At 54.4% G+C, this 19,105-nt stretch overlaps 1 protein-coding gene across 1 annotated transcript in view; it reads right to left on the bottom strand.

Moving 5' to 3' along the window:
- APCDD1L (APC down-regulated 1 like) overlaps nucleotides 1-19,105 on the bottom strand; it is a 94,168-nt gene that overhangs the window by 42,317 nt on the left and 32,746 nt on the right. The window contains exon 2 of the mRNA XM_054573536.1: nucleotides 1,463-1,625. Within this exon, the coding sequence (XP_054429511.1) occupies nucleotides 1,463-1,625 (163 nt within the window). The remainder of the gene's footprint in view (nucleotides 1-1,462; nucleotides 1,626-19,105) is intronic.

The raw sequence follows: 19,105 nt of genomic DNA, 5'->3' as shown, positions 1-19,105 counted from the left end.
TTCCTCATGGGAAGCTTGAGGGAGGCCCCTAGGGACCCCAGCCCGGGGCCACCCGGGCCACCCTTAACCCTCTTCTGCTCCCGGCGGAACAGAATCGCAAGAGTGCAGAGTGAGGCCCCAGTGTGGGCTTCCACAAATGGAACCGTGGGAGAAACGACCAGTCCCCCGCCCCCTAAAAAGGGCACCTTCCTCTGGTCTCCATGGACTGCTGAGAGCAGCCCGAGACGCGAGGCGGCCTGGCCGAGACAGATCCTGCCAGCTCCCGCCGGCAGACGGTGGCCCCGTGCCACATGGGCGGCTCTCGGGAGAGGGGTAGCTTCTCAGGGTGGGGGAGAGTTGCACGGGGTATGTACAATCGCATAATTGCAATTATTCGTGGCACTTATGTGTCTCTAAATTTGCAAATGTTACAGTTACGGGTCGTTTTAAAAGCTGCATGCGATTCTGTCTGTGACTGAAGCAGAGCTCGCGGGGCTCCTGGAAGTCCCAGGCGCCGGGCTGGTGCGGGTACGCGCGTCCGCGGTGTGGCACGGGCGGGGGCGGTGCCCCAGGGACGTCCCAGGTGAGGTCGTGATTCGGCACTTTCAGAACGTAGTGAACGGCCGTCCCCACCACGCATGACAAATTGCTGTCCTGACTTATACAGAAGAGGAACTGCTGACAATTACTGAGAACTGGTGAGGGCCAGATGCTTTCGACGCTTTTGCTTTATAACCGAACCAACCCCCTGATGAGAAGGAGGAAGGGCTGCCGACCCGCTTTGCAGAACCGGGAGAGCGAGCTCGGAGAGGGCGGCCCAGCGGCCTGAGGCCCCACAGCTGGAAGCGGGCAGAGCTGCCCGGGCCTTGCCGGGGCCCCAGATGCCCTGCGCCCCTGTGAGATGCCCCGTCCCGCTGTGCTATTGCCCCAACCCAAACCTGAAGGTTTTGATGAATAAGCCCGTTTTATGGTAACAGCCTTCGAAGAGGCTCAGGAGCGATGGGGAAGCCCACATGCCAAGTGCTTCCTAGGTCTTAGCAAACCCTGCGGGTGGCACTGAGAGTCCCGTGGGGGGGGGCCGGGGAGGTGGAGGGCACTTGCCCCGCCCATCATCACGCTAATGGCGGGCGGGGGGGCCCCCGGGGGAGTGGGCGAAGCCGGCCAAGGCATGGGGGCCACCTGGTGCGGCTGAGGGGGCAGGAGCGTGGGGCAGGTAAGCTACCTGTTCCAAGGCCGTGCAGATTTTCCTCCAAGAATGCAAAGGAGCAAAGGAAATGAGTGAATCATGTTTGAACAAGACCCTCATCCAACCCCGAGGAGAGCCAGCAAAAGGTGAAGAAGGAATCTAAGCTGAAACTTATTTATTGGCTTCAGGCACATATTTATTTCTAACCAGAAAAAAATCCCCCAAAAGATCTGTGGCCCAGACCTTGCGTTTGCGGAGGAAGGGTGGGTGGTATGCGCACAGTCCCTGACCCCTTACGTTCCCAACCACCACCCGGAGCATCGGTGATGGTGGTGATTATACGGGTGGTTGGAGGAGAAGCAAATTCCTTCTCCAGCCCCGATCTGCCGGCCGTGACCACCTCCACGGGCAGCGTTCCGGCATCTGGGCCTCCAGCGCTGGGCCCCCCAGGGGGTCGGAGCTGCGGGGTGGGGGGCACACGGGGGGCCCTTTCTGGGGCCCGGCACAGCCTGCGTGTGGGAGCCAGACGGCGGTGTTGGGAGCAGGGAGGCCAGCCTTTCACCTCTGCATTTTCCTCCCACCCCATGGCTCCCCTGCAAGGCCCGGGCGGGGTGGGGGCCGCAGGAACGCTCTGCAGAGCAGACCCGCCTCCCCCCTCCCCACCAGCACCCACCTCCTCCTGTTAAGATAAGATCGTCCCACGAAATGGCGCCATAAAACGGTCTGTTTCTTCGGCTCGTTATCAGGGGTGTCTGATCAAAGGAGGGAGCCCAGGTCTGGTTATCTAATAACCAAATAAACATCCAGGCGGCTTCCCCGTGGGAAGGGTGGGCGGGGCTGCGCGGGGGCAGTGGCGGGGGCGGTTAGGACCAGGCCAGAGTGGGATGCACCCCTCTCTGTGACCCTTGCTGCCTGCAGAGCGCCCTGCTGGCCGGGCTGGCATCAACAGGATCCTCTCCCCCACTCCCCTGTTACAGACGGAGAAACTGAGGCAGGGAAACCATGTTCCCGCTGTCCAGAGAGCACAGGGCATCGGGTAACTGATCCTCATTTGTCCCTGTGGTGGCTGCTGCGGCGTCAGCCTTGCTGTGAGCTACACCCGCGCACGCCTGTGCCTAGCGCGTGCCTTGTATGTAACGGGCCCACGACACGCCAGGCGAATGCACAGGTGAGCAACCAGACCACACGGGACGAGCGTGACCTTCGCGTCGAAGGCTTGACCTCGAACCCTAGTGCCACCACCTAGTGACTCACCAGGGCAGGGCTCAGCGGGAGGGGCTGCCGCTCGCGGGCTCGCGCAGTGCAGTGCAGGGCAGGCGTCTGAACGGGGGCCCCTTCTGTTCTGAGCTCTGGGTGCCCTGCTTGCTGCCCTGTGACTCGCTCCAAGCCTCAGGTTCTCGTTCTGTAAAATGGCACGCTGCCACGTGGGGCTAGGAAGACAGTGTCCGCAGAAGTGGCCTGGGGGCAGGACCCAGGCTTCTGAGGCCCCGAGGCTCTCGGGAGATGCCGAAGGTCACACAGCGGGTGTGAGGTGGAGCCCGAGTGAGAGCCTGGGCTGGGGCTTGACAGTCTGGCTCCTTGGTCTGACTCTAAACCGCTTGCGTCCTCAGTGGCTTCTTGTCCACCTGCTCCCGGGGGAGGCAGGCAGTGAGAGTGCCCCAGGCTGCCCGGCAGCGGCCCCACCGGTCCTCGCACCGCCCGCGGTCTTCTCGCTCCGTCAGGCCGTTGTGTGTGGGGAGGGCTTCCCGCCCCCGCCTGGCACACAGGGGTTCAGTGAGCGTGTTTTAGGTGGGTGGGTGGGTGGATGGGTGAGCGAGTGGGTGGGTGGATGGACAGACGTGTAGATGGATGGATGGGTAGGTGGATGGAGCACGGATAAATGGGCGGAGGGCTGGGTGGGCGGGCGGATGGAGGGATGGACGGTGGAAGGACAGGTAGATAAGGTAGATGGACAGGTGGATGGGTGGTTGGAGGGAGGGATGGAGGGACAGGTGGGTGAGTGGGTGGGTGGATGGGGGGGTGGGTGGGTGAAATGACTAACATCTCAGTTGTCATGGTTGTTGTTCTGGGTGGGGCCAAGATGAATCGGTGACTGATTTTCATCCACACATTTATTAATATATTAGTAAGAATTCATTAACGTAATAACTCACCCTTGGATTGCCAGTCCCCAACTGTGGAAATACATCATTGTCCCTCTACTCAAGGGCATGGCTCCCGTGGGAACAGCCCCGGAGCACTGCATAGTTGTTGGGTGCTTAAACTCATCGCTGAACGAGGAACAAACCCCTGTTCTTATGTCGCCAGGCTTCTTGCTTGGGAGATTTGGGGTGGGCTTTCTTTTTAAATCCCTGGGCCCCCAGCCCCACCCCGCCTCTCTCGCTGAGGCCGGGGCTGTCTGCCGCTGACTGTGAAAGGCCTGGAGGAGCAGCTTAGTCTGGACACTGGTAGCTCCGCCCAGACGACACCCAGACCGCTACCTCCGTTCTGAACTGGTGGACAGTTTGGAGCTAATTGGACGCGCCAGGCCAGGCGGACTGTAGGAAGGACAGGTTGGTTCCGTCTGTTTCACTTGAGAAGCAAGAAAGTTCAAGGTGAGGGAGGGGTTCTGTGGATGCCGGGGTGGGGGAGAAGGAAGGCTCGGGGCGTCCGGCGGAGGTCACGTCCTGGCGCCGCCGCTTGTGGGGTGTGTGGCTTCTGGCTACCCCTCAGCCTCTTGGTTCATTTCGGAAGTGAGGCTTCTCAGAAGGCTCGGGCGAAGATCTTGGGAGGTGACATGAATAAAGCTCTCAGTGTGGGGCCTGGGGTGGTAGGCCCTCGCGAGGCCACGGCCATTCGCCAGGAGTCCCCAAAACACAGAGACCCCATGCCGGGCTCGGGGCTGCCGCGTTGGAGCCGGGCGGGTGTCAGGAGGCTGCTCGTTCGCTCGCTTCCGGACGTCCCCTTGGGGGCCAGCACACGCAGCAGACGGTATGACTTTCCGTGTGTGTAGCTGAGGTCCCACACCAGACAGACGAGAGTGGGTGCTTTAGGAGGGAGGGGAAGGAGGGACATGGGCCCGGGGGTTGGGGGGAAAAAGGATAAAATTCAGCAAATGCCCGTTGCACCCACTCTGAGCTTGTGGGCGCACCACGACCTCAGTGACATTATTGCAGTTTTTGCATCCGGCGTCCGAAGAGTAAGATGAGCAAAAGGGAAAGGGAACCCCTGACGCCCCCTTCCTGAACATGGGGAAACTGAGGCACGGCACGGGGAGAGATGGTCAAGGTGGTCATCTGCTGATGCCTCCTTGTCCTCCACTTCGCGTCTGTTCCTGGACCCAGAGGCGCGGTGCCAGGCCCATCCCCTCCTGCCCCAGGGCTGGGTGGTACCTTCGCAGGGCCTTCAGCCCCCCGCCCACCCCCCAGCTGGGGGGGCAAGAAAAGGCAAACCCTTGGGACAATGCCTCCGTTTGGAGGGGCTTTGGTGGGAGGAAGAAAATAAACTTAGAAAAGTGAGGGGGCGTGTGTGTGGCTTCAGACTTTTGAGTTTTTCTAAAAAACAATAAAACTTCTTGTTTAAAAAATCATCAACAAGATAAAACCCCATCATAAAAATAATATATGCTCCTAGCATAGCATTGTACAAGTTTCTTTTCTCTCCCATGATAAAATTAACAGTGCTCCCGGTATGCTATTTGGAAAGACAAGGGAGGAAGAATAAAAATGGAAGTCGCACGGGGCCCTACCTGCCGAGAGCAAGCCCCGCCCCCGTGAGGTGTGTGAGCCCTTCTCCTCCTCAAGACAGTGTTTCCAACTCATGGTCGAAATTCATGATGCCAGGGTCTAAATAAACCCTCATTCCCCAATGTCGTCTTTTGGGTGAATTTCCCAGCCTTTAAGGAATTGCCAGGTGCGAGGCCGTGGGGGGAGGGGAGGTCGGAGGAAAGGAAGCGAAGTCATATTCTTTTGGGGGCCTAAATATCCTGCGCATTGGATTTGCCTTCTGTTTCGCTCGGTTTGAGCCTTTTGCTGTGTTGGGCAGCTGTTCGCAGACTTTGCCCTGCGTCCGATTTCAGTCTGGAAGCAGTGAATTGATTTGCAATGGAAATACCTTAAAGGTGGTGGCGGATGGGGTTTAAGAGTCCGTCCCCGCATCAACTGCCAGGCGGGTTGAATGGCCGGGTCCTTCGGTCCTCAGGAGAGGTCTGTTGGGGGTCCCTCCCGCCCCCCAGGAGCAGGTGGGCTGCATCCCAGGAGAACAGGCAGCAGTCTGTGGGCGGGGAGGGAGGGTTCTGGGCACGACCTGGGCAGGGGACCTTCCTTATTTTTCTTTCCTTCCTCTTTTTTTCTTCTTCCCAGTTTACAATGAACATTCAGGGTTTAATCTAGACCCTCCCTCTTGAAATGGAATTTTTATGTCTTGATTCACACTGCAAGATAAAATCCCTGTTTATCCAGTCGCCTGCATAGTTAAGCTCCTTCCCACCGGCCAGAAGCAACTTAGCACCTTGCCTTGCGGCCCGGAGCCCCAGGTGAGGTCCCGAGCGCCTGCGAGAGGCCTGCACACAGTTTCTGCTCCGAGTGCGCGGACTCGCCGCCTCGGGGTGGCGCCCTCCCCGGATCCAGATCCGGGAGGCACAGCGGCCCCCCGAGTCCCAGCGTCAGGGGCTCCCATGCCGGGTTTCTGAAGTCGCGCCAGGCGAGGAGCCGGTGGTGTGCCCCCTCCGGCCTGGCGGTGTCAGAGTTCACGGCAGTCGTCAGCCCTAATCAGCTCCCTGATGGTCTAAACCAGACCCGAGGTGGGAAGCCTTTTTCTTTCCACACATTCAACGGGCTCAATGGGATAACAAGGAGGACCTGCGTTTAGGCTCCTCCCCGCATGGGGCTCCCTGGCCTTGTTTATGCGATAAAGGCGGCGGGGTGTTATTGATGTGCTGAGCAGTTTATCCTTTTTAAACAGGCCCGGAAGGCTAGCCGGCATACTTGGCTCCTGCTAGCTTTGGGGGAACAAAAAGGAATTTATGAACTGTACGGCCCAATGTCCCCGTCCTTCCAGGCCAAGGTTGACGGGACCTGGGTGGAGCTGGTGGCGCGAGGCGCCACCAAGAGCGAAGGCTAAAGGAGCCGGCGCGAGCACCTGGTTTGGCCAGGCCCAGGTGTGAGGGGAGCGGGCCTCCCCGGCAGCTGCCATCCCACCAGGAGGGGACCGCGGCTGTGACTTCAGTTGCTGATTGGTCAACCCCAGACTTTCGTTCAGGTTTCTCTTCCATTTATGGGCTCAGAGAGAGAATGAACTGGAGGTCAACGTTTCTTCTCTGGCCGGTTTTCCTGAAGCTCCAGGGAATTAAGAAACATGCCCTTGGGGTCAGCAAATGATGGAAAGAAGCTACAACCAGCTGGGCCAGCGTGTCGACAGCACCCCGTTCTCAGTGAGCCGACCCTTCTCCTGGACGTCGACCAGCTCAGGTAAAATGAGCCTCAGGTGACTCCGGTGGGGTGAGTGACCCGCTCTTCCTGTGCCCTTTCTCCCATCGCTTTGTGACAGCTTGGACTTTTGTGGCCTGCTGGCTACAGCAAGAGGCTGTAGGCGTGGTTTCTGGGGCAGCGTGGCCCAGACCTCAGGCCGTGGCAGGCAGGCTGGTGGGAGTGCGTGGTTATGACCGGCCCCCTGCAGACCTCAAGCACCAGCGGGCATTGCATTGGAAGCTGGTCCCCAAGGTGGCGCAGGGTGGGCTGCTCCGCGCCCCACCTCGCTCCTCAGGTTCCTGTTGGGCCTGGGGGGGCTGGGCTCCCTGTCCTCTACAGAAATGCCACGGGGGCGGGGAGGGGGCAGGGTGAGCGATGCCCCCTGCAGTGAGCACTCCTCCGTGGGGGCCCAGGGAGGGGGCAGATGCCAGGGCCGCTGCCAGCGAGGGTCGTGCCCCATCGCCTCGTTGGTGCGGGTGTCGGAAGCACGCTCAAGGGACTGCACCAGGCGGCCTCCAGTGCCGTCCTAGTAAAGCGGCAGATGCCTGTGAAGCCACAGCCCGGAACTGGGCACTGAGTGAGTTTGGACGTGTTGGTTTTCAGTGACGGTGCCAATGAATGACAATGATGGTGACGATGGTGAGGGAGAGGCAGGCTATTAGGAGTCAGGGGTCCTGGCTCCTGCTTAGCCAGACCAGACCACTGAGCACCCGTGTGACCTCAGCAAGTCCCTGTCTCCCTCTGGACTCAGACTGTGCATCTATAAAGCATCCCAGGCACGTTAGAGGGAGAAGTGCAAAGGGTGGTTGGTGATCTTGAGAAACTGACACCCTACCAACCTCCAGTCCCTTGGGGTGCAGGTTTCTTCCCCCTCTTTTTTTCTAGTTTCAACATACAATGCATTCCTAGTATGGAAATCTGTGAGAAGCAGACAAGCAGACCAGGGCGACCGGCGGTCACTCCTTCAGCAGATGCGGGCGGGGAGGGCTGGGGAAGAGCCTGCCGTGGCGGCAGCGTGAGGATTCCAGCTTTTCTCTGAGCAGCAGAGCGATCTGAAAGGCTGTTCTGGTCCTTGGAGACCCCAAAACCCCCAGAGAGAGCGCCAGTTTCTGGGCAAGGAGTGAAGCGCCCGCCGGGCGGTGCTGTGCTGTCCCCTCTGCGGGCAGTGGCAGGGACACGCAGTCTAGGGAAGGGGGCCACAGCGCCCCCTCCGCGTGCTGGCAGGGAAGCCTAGCGAGAAGCCGCCTCCCTCCTCTTCATTCTCTTTGGAACTCTGTTGGCAAGTAATTGACCCTAGAGTGTCTCTGCGGGCCCCACGGACCCGCTCGCCTGGCCTTCCTCCAACGCCACACTGTCCTGACTACATTAACTCCTAGGGATCCTGGAGGTCAGGTTGTGAGGTTCCATCCTTCAGCACGTGTTCTTTTATTCTAGCTTTATTCTTCCTTTAAAAAAAAATTTTTTTTTTTGTCTCTTGCCTGTTCATATAAATTTTAGAATCAACCCTTGCTGGTCCCCACACAAGACCCTGCTCAGGGCTTGACTGGGATTTGTGGCCTGTAGGGTCGGTGTCGGGAGGGGTGGCGTGTGGCTCTTGTGTAGACCATCCACGTGGGGTAGCTCTCCCCCGACTCAGGTCCTGAGTTCCCTCCTCACTGGTTTTTGATGTCAGCAGAGAGAGTTGGCATGTGATTTGAAAGATTCATACCTGAGCATTCAAGGGTTTGGGGCTATTGTAAATGATATCTTAAAATATTTCAATTTCCAATTCTTCATTGCTAGTATATGGAAGTACAATTAATTGTTGTATGTGGGCCTTGTATTTGGTGACCTCCTTCAACTCACTGTTTAGTGCTAGTAGCTTTTTCATAGATTCTTTTGGAATTTTTATGTAAATAATCATGTAATCTATACATATGAACAGTTTTGTTTCTTCCTTTCCAATGAGTATGACTTATTCCTCGATGACTTATTGTACCCATCCAGTATTCACTAGGAGTGACCAGCCAGTATCCTTGCCTTGGGCATATTGTCAGGGCAAAGCGTTCGGTCCTTCACTGTTACATATGAGGTCAATTGTACATGCCCTTTATCAGCAGGCTGAATACCCATCTAGTCCTTTTATTCTAAGAGTGTTTTTTTAAGTCACAAGTGTATGTTTATAAAATCCTTTTCCTGAATCTCTCATGATAATCATTTGGTTTTTCTTTAGTCTTCTGACATGGTGAATAACATTGATTGATTTTTGAATATTGAACCAGCCTTGCATTCCAGGGATGGATTCCACATGGTTGTGATTAATTATTCTTTTTATACACTGCTGGATTTGATTTCCTTGTATTGTATGAAGGGTTTTATCTATATTCATGAAGGTTATTGGTTGATGATTTTTTTTTTAAAGATTTTATTTATTTATTTTTAGAGAGGGGAAGGGAGGAAGAAAGAGAGGGAAAGAAACCCTGATGCGTGGTTGCCTCTCACACAGCCCCAACTGGGGACCTGGCCTGGAATCCAGGCCTGTGTCCTAGACTGGGAATTGAACTGGCGACCGATGGTTCGCAGGCCAACATGCAATCCACTGAGGCACAGCAGCCAGGGCTCGATAGTTGTTTGTTTTCTTTTTAATTGTAATATCTTTGTCTGATTTTGGCATCAGGGTAATGCTGGCCTCATAAAATGGGTCAGGAAGTGTTCCTTCCTCCTCTGTATTCCAGGAGAATATGTGTAAAATTGGTATTATCTCTTTGTTACATATTTGGTAGAATTCACCTTTGAAGCCATCTGGACCTGGTGTTTTTTCTTTGGGAAAATTTTAACTGTCCATTTAATTTCATTAATAGGTAAAAGATTATTCAGGTCATTTTTTCTTGATTCAGCTTTGACAGCTTGGTTCATTTTGAAGCAAGAAATTTCCCTGCTTCGCCTAAGTTGTCAAATTTGAGGGCATAGAGTTGATTGTAATATTCCCTTATTATCTTTTAATATTCGCAATGTGGTGTCCAATATTTCATTCCTGATATTGATCATTTCTGTTATCTTTATTATTAGAGGTTTATCAGCTTAATTTTCTTCAAAGAAGCTGCTTTGGGTTTCATTTATCTTTATTATTCTTTCTGTTCTCAATTTCAGCCATTTCTACTCTTTTCTTTAATATTCCCATCCTTTTGTTTATAATTTTTTTATTTTCACTATTGATTTACTATTTACATCTCTAAAAAAATTTTAGTGGGTGCCCTAGGTTTCACAATATGAATCTTTAATTTAAAATTCTAACTTCAAATAAAATGATATTGCTTTATGTCTAGTCTAAAAACTTACATAATACACTAACTATTCTCCCCTCCATTGCTTTGTGCCGTTTGGTGTTACATATTTTGATTTTGTGAATGTGCTATGAGCACACAAGAGCTTGCCACTACTTTTCTGAAGGTCACTTATCTTCAGAGCTAAAGTTGGCCAACTGTTTTTGAAAAGACTCAGATAGAAAATAATTTCGGTTTTGCAAGCCATTCAATTTTGGTCACAACTTTTTGACTCTGCCATTCTAGTGTCAAAGCAGCCATAGGCAATACATAAATGAGCTTTATAAATTCAGTACAACTTTACTTACAAAAATAGGCCCACAGGCTGGGACTAAATTTGGACTGATAGCTTTTTCCCCTTTAGGACTTGGAGATGTCATTTCCATTGTCTTCTGGCTCGCCTAGTAACTGGGGAGAAGTCTGAGGTATCTGTTTCTCTCTGCCTTTCTTTGATTTTTCTCCTTGCCTTTAGTTTTCAGCGGTTTGGATATAATATCTTTGTGTTTTGATTAATTTATCCTGTTTGGTGTTTTCTGAGCTTCTTGGATCTGTGGTTTGATGTCTGTCATTACTTTTGGAAAATGCTTTATGTATAATTTATTTATTTATTTATTTTAAAGTATTAACATTGGTTTCAGGGCCCGGATATGGTTTGTCTGGTTGAATATTTCTTGTGTACTTGGATGTAGTTTTCTATAAAGGTCAATTAGATCATTATTTCTCTAAATATTTTCCTGTTCCATTCACTTTTCTCCTTTTGGGATTCTAGTCACACGCCTGTTAGACTGTGCGTCATTGTCTCACAACTCTTGGGTGCTCTGTTCTTTTTGAAAAACTCATTTTCTTCTTTGAGTTTTTGTTTGAATAGTGTCTGGGGACCTGTCTTGAAGTTTGTAAGTACCTGTGTTAAATTTACTAATGTGTCTTTCGAAATCACTCTCCTTGTTACTGTGGGTTTTACTTCCAGCGGTTGTTCTTTGATTTTATTGTTATAATTTCTACTCCTCTGTTGAAATTACCCTTTGGTCATTCCTGGTGTCCTCATTTCCACTACAGTCGGTAGCATGTTAATCATAGTTATTTTAAATTCTCGTGTGGTAATTCCAACATCTGTGCCATATCTGTGTCTGCTTCTGTTGATTCTTTTATCTCTTGAGGGTATGTTGTTTTCTTTTCACTTCTTTGAATGCCTCCCAATTTTTTATTGAAAGTGAGGCATCTTGTGTAGGACAATAGAGACTGAGGTAAATAGTTTTTATATCTGGAAATAGAGCTCACCTTTATTTCTGCTAGGCCTTCAGTGTGGGGAGTTGAGCTGAGTCAATCTATTTAGGAGTTCAGGTGGGTTTACGTTTTGTTGTTGCTATAGTTACCTTTAGTAGACCACTAGCTTCCAAGTCCTCTTGTGTTGGCCCTGACTGAGAAGCTCAGTTGGTTAGAGTGCTGTTTCCGTATGGAGAGGTTATGGGTTCAATTCTCGATCAGGGCACATACAAGAATCAGTCAATGAATGCTTAGATAAGTGGAACAACAAATTGATGTCTCTCTCTCTCTCTCTCCCCCCCTCTCCCCCCATCTCTCTCTCCCTCCCTCCCTCCCTCTCTCTAAAATCTGTAAATGTTAAAAAACCAAAAACATCCGAAGTCCTCTTGTGTTAGTCTGCGTGTAGGTTGGGAGCTGGTTTGCTAGAGGGTTTTCCTTCCTGCCTGCTCCATCCGCAGCTTTCTGTCTCCCTTTGTACTGAATACTTTGCCAGAAAGCGGCCTCTCTCCACGCCCCTGCCCCTCTCCCTGCAGCAGATGCTGGTGACTCCACGCTGGTTTGCCTGGGGGTGGGGGTGGGGCTGGGGCGTGGCCTCTGTTGTTCTGAGTAGGCCTCTGTCTCAGCCAAGCCCTGTGCGATCCTGTCCGACCTCCAGAGGCAGGTCTGGGCCCAGGACGTGTTCCTGCCCGTCCTGGAACCATCCAGGGATGCGCTGTATTTTGCTGGGCGCACCTACGGTTTTGTGTGCATCACACATGGGTTATTATACCCATGGTATGTAATCGTTATATCCATGTATAATGTGCATCTTTATTTTTCCCTCAAAAATTTGGGCAAGAGACTGTTATAGATGGCAAAATACAGGCAGGTGCGTTTTTGTCGTTGTTTCCTTCAGTCAGCTTTGCTGGTTTTCACCAGCGCCCTAAACGTACTGGATTTTATCGCCTTTCCCCAAGAAGCTGTAGGGAGACAGGGGAGCAGGGCCCGGGTGGGGCTTTGTGTTATTCCCGTGGTGGCTGTTGGCCGCCCCCCCGCCGGGGCCACGTGGGGAGGGAGGGCTCTCGGGATTCTCCCCATGCCCTTTCCTGGCCCTCAGTGAGCACGAGCTCAGCCACGGAAACAAACTGGGCGGAGAACGACTCCCCACGTACCGATGGCTCCCAGAAGTCCCACTGCGCCTTGAGCAACGTGTTAACATTCTAGCTTATTTTCTCTATCGGCGTCCAAGGGCCCCACCGCTGGGGAGCAGGCCTGCAGCCCTGTCTGTCCGTGGAGCCCGTGCCCTTCCTGGGAGTCCAGCTCCCTCGGCCGCGCGCTGGAGAGAGGAAACGTTGCGTCAGTGCCACCTACCCAGCTTGCCTTTTTGTTGTGGTTGGAAGAATGGGAGTGGCACGCCTTCCAGCCCTCTCCGTCGGCTGCTGCCTGGCTTCTGTTAAAAATAGAAATTCGTCAGTAAAAATGCCTTCTCTAAATAATAAGTTCACAATAGGAAGCCAAGGATAGGCCAGGCGGCAGGTGAAACGGCCAGAATGCGGCGGCGGTCGGGCAGGCGTGGTCTGGGGAAACCTTGCGTCCTGGACAAGAGCTTTGGGACCCGCGTTCCACGTCACGTGGTCCACGTGACCTCGGGAAGAGACTTGCCCTCCATGCGCCTCCGTTTCTCGTTTCCCTTTTGTACCACGGAGCTCAAATGTGATCTTCTGCAGAGGATCGAAAGAGCTAACGTGCAGAAGTGTTTGGCAGGCGGCTCAGCTCTGGTACACGCTCCAGAAAGGGTGGTAGTCGGTTTTCATGGGTCTGAACACCAGCTTTGCAGTAAGGGGCCAGTTCCGGACGTATGCAAGTGAGAAACGGGTGGGAGTTTTTGTGTGTGATTCCCAAGTCTCCTGGACTCTGGCTGGTGCATGCGTGTGTTGGGCGGGGGCGGGGGGGGGGCTCTGAGGCAATTCTTAGGAGTAGCTCCTGCCACTACCCTCACCACGGAAGCACATCCTAGGGCAAGGAAAAGGTGCGCACCAGGAAACATTTAAAGAGGCAAGAGAGAGTGGGTGTATCCAGCCCGGCACTGGGCACAGAGAAAGCTCTCGTGAACATTGGCGAAAAAATAAGGAGGGGAATCTGTAGGAGGGGAGAGGATGGGGCTGGGGATAGACACTCCCTATCGCTTTTGTCGGCCACAGGTCTCTCTGGTTGACCTTGGCCAAGGCCCTTGACTTCTCTGAGCCTCAGTTTCTCGTCAGCGAGACGGCAGAGATCTTTCTGCCTCCACTCACCTCCTAATTGTTATGGAGTCGAGGCACGGCCATGCCTGTGACCGCCCGAAACTCTACAAACCCAGAGGGCACTGGTGTTAAAAATGTCCGCTCAGCTCCCCTCGCAAAGGTCGGAGGCTGCGTGAGAAGCGGGCCCCAGGGCCTGCTCAGCGACGGGTTCAGCAATAGCGAAGCTAGAGTCAGGCAGCCAGCGATCGATTCTTCCGGAAGCTTTTTTCCCAAGGAGGCACTCTGGCTGTTCCGGCGGCCTGACGTGTTTCCTAACGAGGTGCCTCCAACGGCAGAAACGGCAGCTGGGGTCGAGGCCACGGTGTGTCTGGCTGATGTATACAAATCGGTGACACAACATCTCCAGCCCATTCTTTGATCCCAGTGTGAAGCAAGTCGGCCTGAACACGCGTGGTAGCCTGAAGGAGTCCCTTCATGCAAGCGTGTCCGCGGACCTCCCGCGGTGCTCGGGGCGAGGGCCCCGCTCCTGGCTCCCAGGCCTCCGCCATCACGACGCGGGAATGGAAGGTTCCTGGATGCTGGGCTTGCGGTCGGGGCCCCGCCCGGCCCACATCCGACTGCGGCAGGAATTTCTAGCCCAGCCTCTGCCCCAGTCGGACTTCACTCCGTGGTCCCCACCCCTCGTCCCCGCAGTCCCCAAGGGCGGCGCTGCCCTTTTGTCAAGACGGAGAACAGGTGGGACGGAAGGCTCGGTGGCTGGAGACTGAGCCCTGTGGTGGACGAGGGGCTGGCCCTGGAACCCCTCTGCCGGGGTCTGAATCCCAGCCCCAGCACAGACTAGCTACCGAAGCCTGCCCCCGCCTCCGTCTCCCCATTTGTAAATGGAGATGGTACCTCGAGAAACAGAACCCGTAGGAGACACAGGAAAAGCTCCATTTTCAGGAATCGGTTTAGGGGGTTGGGGTCCTGGTTAGGGAAGTTGAAATTGGCGGGGCAGGCCCGCCGGCTGGGGACCTTCAGACGGGACCTGAGGCTCCTGTCACAGGCAGACGTTCATCTTCTCCAGGGGGACTTCAGTTTGCCTTTCAGCTGATTGGATGGGGCCCCCCTGTGATCGAGGGTCGCCCCCGTTTCAGGTCACCTGTGGACGCTCGCCCGTCTGCAGAACGCCTGCGCAGCAGCGCCTGGGTCAGCCGGTGCTGGTCGCGTGGTGCCGGCGCCCAGCCGGCAGGCCCTGGCTGCCAGCCGCACCGGTGGCGTGGGCTCGACGGGAAGGTAGATGGGGTGTGCCGCCTGCAGTGGCTTGGACGGGGCCTGGCGCGGGGGAGGCGCTTCACAGATGCGAGCGCCTGTCGCTGCTGCGAGGGTTCAGAGAGAGCGCGCTGGCCTGGCACGCAGCGCGTGCCCCCTGCATGGTAGCTGTTCTGGCATCTTCACAGCGTCCCCCGTTGTGAACGTGTTGAGCTTCTGCCACGCGTCAGGCATGGTTAGGCTGGGAGGCGATAGTGGCCTATGGCAACGGGTCATTGTGCACACATGTGCACATAGCTGATGACAAACGGCGACTTGGCAGGCTGACAGGAGAGGACCTGCAGAGTTGGGAGGTTTGGGGGGCGCTCCCTTGGAAATGTGAGTGTGGAGCTGAGGTTTGCAGGGGGAGTGGGGGTCCGAGGGCGTGGGTGGTGGGACTCAGGGGGCAGGGGCACAGAAGCATGTCCCGGAGAAGGACAGGCACGGGGTCCGGGGCCGCCCGGGGGTCCCAGCCACCACGTGCGCACCGAGTCCCCTCGGGGTGCACTTTCTTGCTCTGATTTTGTACCTGTAGTTTTTTTCTCTCTTCGGCTGAAAACAATTAAGATAATTGCTTATTGGCTCTACCTATCTTTTTCAAAATACCAATATCATTACTAACAATATTATTATTCCCAAGCGCCGCGTAAGACGTCTTTGCGGTTCTTTTTATCCCACCAGGAATGTACACCGACATCAGTGGATTTTAAACTCATTTGAAATGATTCTTCTGTGATTGGGTACACCGGGGAGCAGAAAAACCTGTCTGAAGGCCCACGGCTCAGGTACCAATGGGCCTCCCCCAAAAGAAACACGGAGGACACCACGGTTTGGCGCACACAAGCCGGGCGCGGGGCATGGCCCGCCCCATCCCATTTCCCACAGCCGCCAAAGTGGTATTTTCCTTTAAATTGAAATGTAATGTCATCCAGGAAAGGGCTTCAGAGAATCTCCCGGCAGCGCGTCCCTGAGCCCTCCGCCGGGCCAGGCGGTCACCTCCTCCAATCTCAGCGCCTCCCCGCTCCTCGCTGCCAGAGAGAACCGTCGCCTTGACATCCAGCGCTGTTGCTTCATGTTGCCCACTTTTGAATTTCCCTTAAATGGAGCAATCTAGTTTGTACTCTTTTTGCATTTGATGCCTTTTCATGACACTTCAGAAACGAGACTCCAGCAAGCTGTGGTGTGTGGGTATATTTCTTTTATTGCTTTGGGTATAGTATTGTTGACAACTCTGCTATAACTCATTTATCCATTTTGCTTGATGGATGTTTGCGTTGCTTCCATCTGGGGCTACTACACACAACGCACGCAGACGTTGCCGTACGGACTGGTCTCTGCAGGCCAGAAGTGGGTCTCCGGAGCCACAGGGCTGGTTCGTCTTTATACAGTTCACTAAACAGCCTTGTGGCTCCGGGCGGGAGAGCCCCCGCTTCCACCCTCCGAATAGAATACTCGCTGTTGCCTGGCGGTTTCGTGTTGGTTTCGGTTGCCAGTCTCTGGGCCTGTGGAGAGTATCTCACTGTGTTTCTCATTTGCATTTCCCTGATGGCTAATTACGTGGAGTCTCTTTTCATGAGCTTTTAACATGTCCCCTGCGCTTCCAGCAAACTGGTGGTTAGCTCTCAGCTCTAGAAGTTGGATGAGAGTCACTTCAGACTCTTGGACAAAGATTTTTCAGAGGCGGCATCGCGGACTTCCCATGCGGCACGCCGGGCGGCGGTGGCATCCGCGGGCTGGTTTCGGCCTCCTGTGATGACGGATGGCGGCCCCGGGTGTGTCCGGCCCGAGGCACACCGTGGTGGGTGCCCCGCCGGCCTCTCACCAAAGGTCTTATGAGCCGATGATTACCGATACCTGGATCCGTTCTATCACGAGAGTTGCAAAATGGTGATATTCACATCGTATTATTTTTGTGCCTCTATTAGCTGACATTCTTCCATAAAAAAAGAACATTTCTTCATTTTTTGGCTACCCCAGAACAGAGCTGGTATAAGAAGGGCAGGCTAAATGCAGAAATCTTTCTATTTATTGACCAGATTTCAGATCAGTGAAGGAGGCCCCTGGCAACCTCCAACGGTGACCAATGAGTTGGACTCTTTTTTTTTTAAATTTAGGAATTATTATGAACTCATGGATTGTAACTCGTACTATTTGATGAATTTGTATTAAGTACAGTGATCGTTCTGCTTGATGTTTAAGTTGCCCTGTTCTCGTCCACCGGGAGCCTCTCCCGGTTGTCTCGTGTGTCCTTTTGACACTCCCTCCCCGTCTCCCAGGGGCCTTTGATGGCCAAGGGCGACATGGCACTCCAGGCCCATGCCGGGCATTTCGTAGCCCAGACTTGGAAGCAGGCGTGTCTCCGAGGAGCCCTGGTTCATTTCAGGGGGCCATTCTTTTTGGTGTGAGTTTGAAGAAGGTGCCCCCTCTGACCCTCTGAGCAGACATGGCCCGGCAGGTCCCTGCCACAGATGACCAGCTTGTGCCCTTGAGCGGACTGGAACGAGGTGACCCTCCAGGCGTGTGGCTGGGTGAGCAGGGTGTGGGCAAGTGCGCCGTCCCCACCGGCCTGTCGGCTGGGAGACCAGGCGCGTGGCTGTGTGCGGGACTTCGGGTCCTGGGTTCCTCTGCAGTGGCTTGATTCTCAGAAGGTGCTCCCTTTGGGCGTCAACAATGATTTTCATCCCGCCAGTTCCCCAGCCCCTTGAAGAGACAGGGATTGATTGGAGAGTGAGGGTCCAGGCTGGGGTGGGGCCCTTCCCTGGAGGCAGGGAGGGGGGGCGGGGTTGCTGGCGCCACCTCACAGGCACCTCTTGGACGAAGAACCGTCAACGTGAAATTGAAGGGCCATTACATTACCGGACCCAACCAGAAGCGGGGGTGGTGTCCTACCGCTCCCCACCTACCAGGCAAATCTCCAAAGACAGAGTTTGGTGGAAAAGAAAGGAATCTTTTATTTCGTGGCAGGTGTCTGCCTAAACTATCTGGGTACGGCCATGTTTGCTTTTGCCCCTCTTCGAGCCGCTGTGCCTAGCAAGGGGATGAAGTCTCCAGTCCCACCTGCTCAGCTGAAGCCCCGCCCCCACTTCTGGGGGGTGTCCCCCATTTCTGGGGGTATTTCCTGTTACAGGGCTACTCTTAGAAAAGGGGCGAAGCCATAGCAGGCGGGAAGATCCCCCAGGCAGCCGGTATTTCCCCTTGCACCCCACCACGGTGTCCCCTGACTCCCAGTCCCCCACTTCTCTTTGCTTTATTGCACTTCCCTGCAGGGACGCTCCCTCCTCGCCAGGTTCCTCCCTGCCCTGCAGACCCATCGGGTCGCCCACAAGCCTCGGCTGCGGGGCTGCATCCATTGTACGCTCAATGTGCATCCATTTTAGGAACAGCCCCGTCCGGAAGTCAAGAAGGAATTACCCAATGGCGAGACGTTACGGTTTTCTTTTATAACCAGCTCGTTATAAAAAAAAATTAATTTCAGTACAACTTTTAAGCGAGGGGAGAGCAAGGATAATTGTGCTGCGTTTCCGGAAAAGTTGTGAAAGCAAAGGCAAGGGGTCATTTTTCAGAACTCGGCTCCGGCCCGTGATTAGCTTTCCCTCTCGGGCTCCCCGCGGCCGCGCTGGGCGCCCTGCAAGGCACAGGCCGGGCATGGCTCCCCAACATGCTGCTGCGACTCCCCTGTGTCCGTGGAAGGAAGGCGCTTCTGACCGGGGAGGAAGCTGGCGCGCGGGGTGGGGGAGTTGCCGCTCTGAGGCTGATGCATCTCGCCCTCTGGGAGGGAGCCCCCCCCCCGCACCCACCCTCTCCGGAGCGGCCCCCGTGTCCCCTTCTCCAGCCTTATTTTCATTCGAATCAGCGGTTGCACTGGGTCTCACGCCTGAACACCGATGCAGGGAGTTTTCAAACTGTAATTTATCATGGATGAAGGCTTTATCTTGGCGCCCATGACATCGGGCTTCTAATTTCCACCCCAGGACCAGTTCCCTGCGGAGCAGGGCCAGCCTCGCCTAACCTTTCTCTGGGTTTCATCTCCTGGAAAATAGACTTAATATCTACCCTGCTCACAGTGACGCAGGAATTAGTCACTGTTTGTCGGAGTGCTAACCTCATACCTTTGCCGGCAGACAGCAATTCCACCAACAGCCCCCAAATTATAGCTGATAGAATAGTGGCTGATGAGCAGTATTTATTATCAAGGCTTCCATTGTGAGACTGCAAACTAATACTTACGAGGTCGCCCTTAATTCATAAATCCAAGAAGCTGTCATAGGCGCGGCGGCGAGCGGGGTTCAGAGCGGAGGGCCACTTGGAAAAAATCCCCACCCACCCTGTGCCTGCCTCCCCCGGAGGCTGGCCAGGCGGTCACAATGGAAATTAGAAGGTCACAATGGGATGTGGCTTTATCCTTTTCAATTTCAG

The sequence above is a fragment of the Pteronotus mesoamericanus genome, unplaced genomic scaffold (genome assembly GCF_021234165.1).
Source record: "Pteronotus mesoamericanus isolate MK-2021 breed Mesoamerican mustached bat unplaced genomic scaffold, CSHL_Meso_final contig_25, whole genome shotgun sequence".
Classification (NCBI taxonomy): domain Eukaryota; kingdom Metazoa; phylum Chordata; class Mammalia; order Chiroptera; family Mormoopidae; genus Pteronotus; species Pteronotus mesoamericanus.
This window is presented reverse-complemented; position numbering and strand designations above follow the sequence as displayed.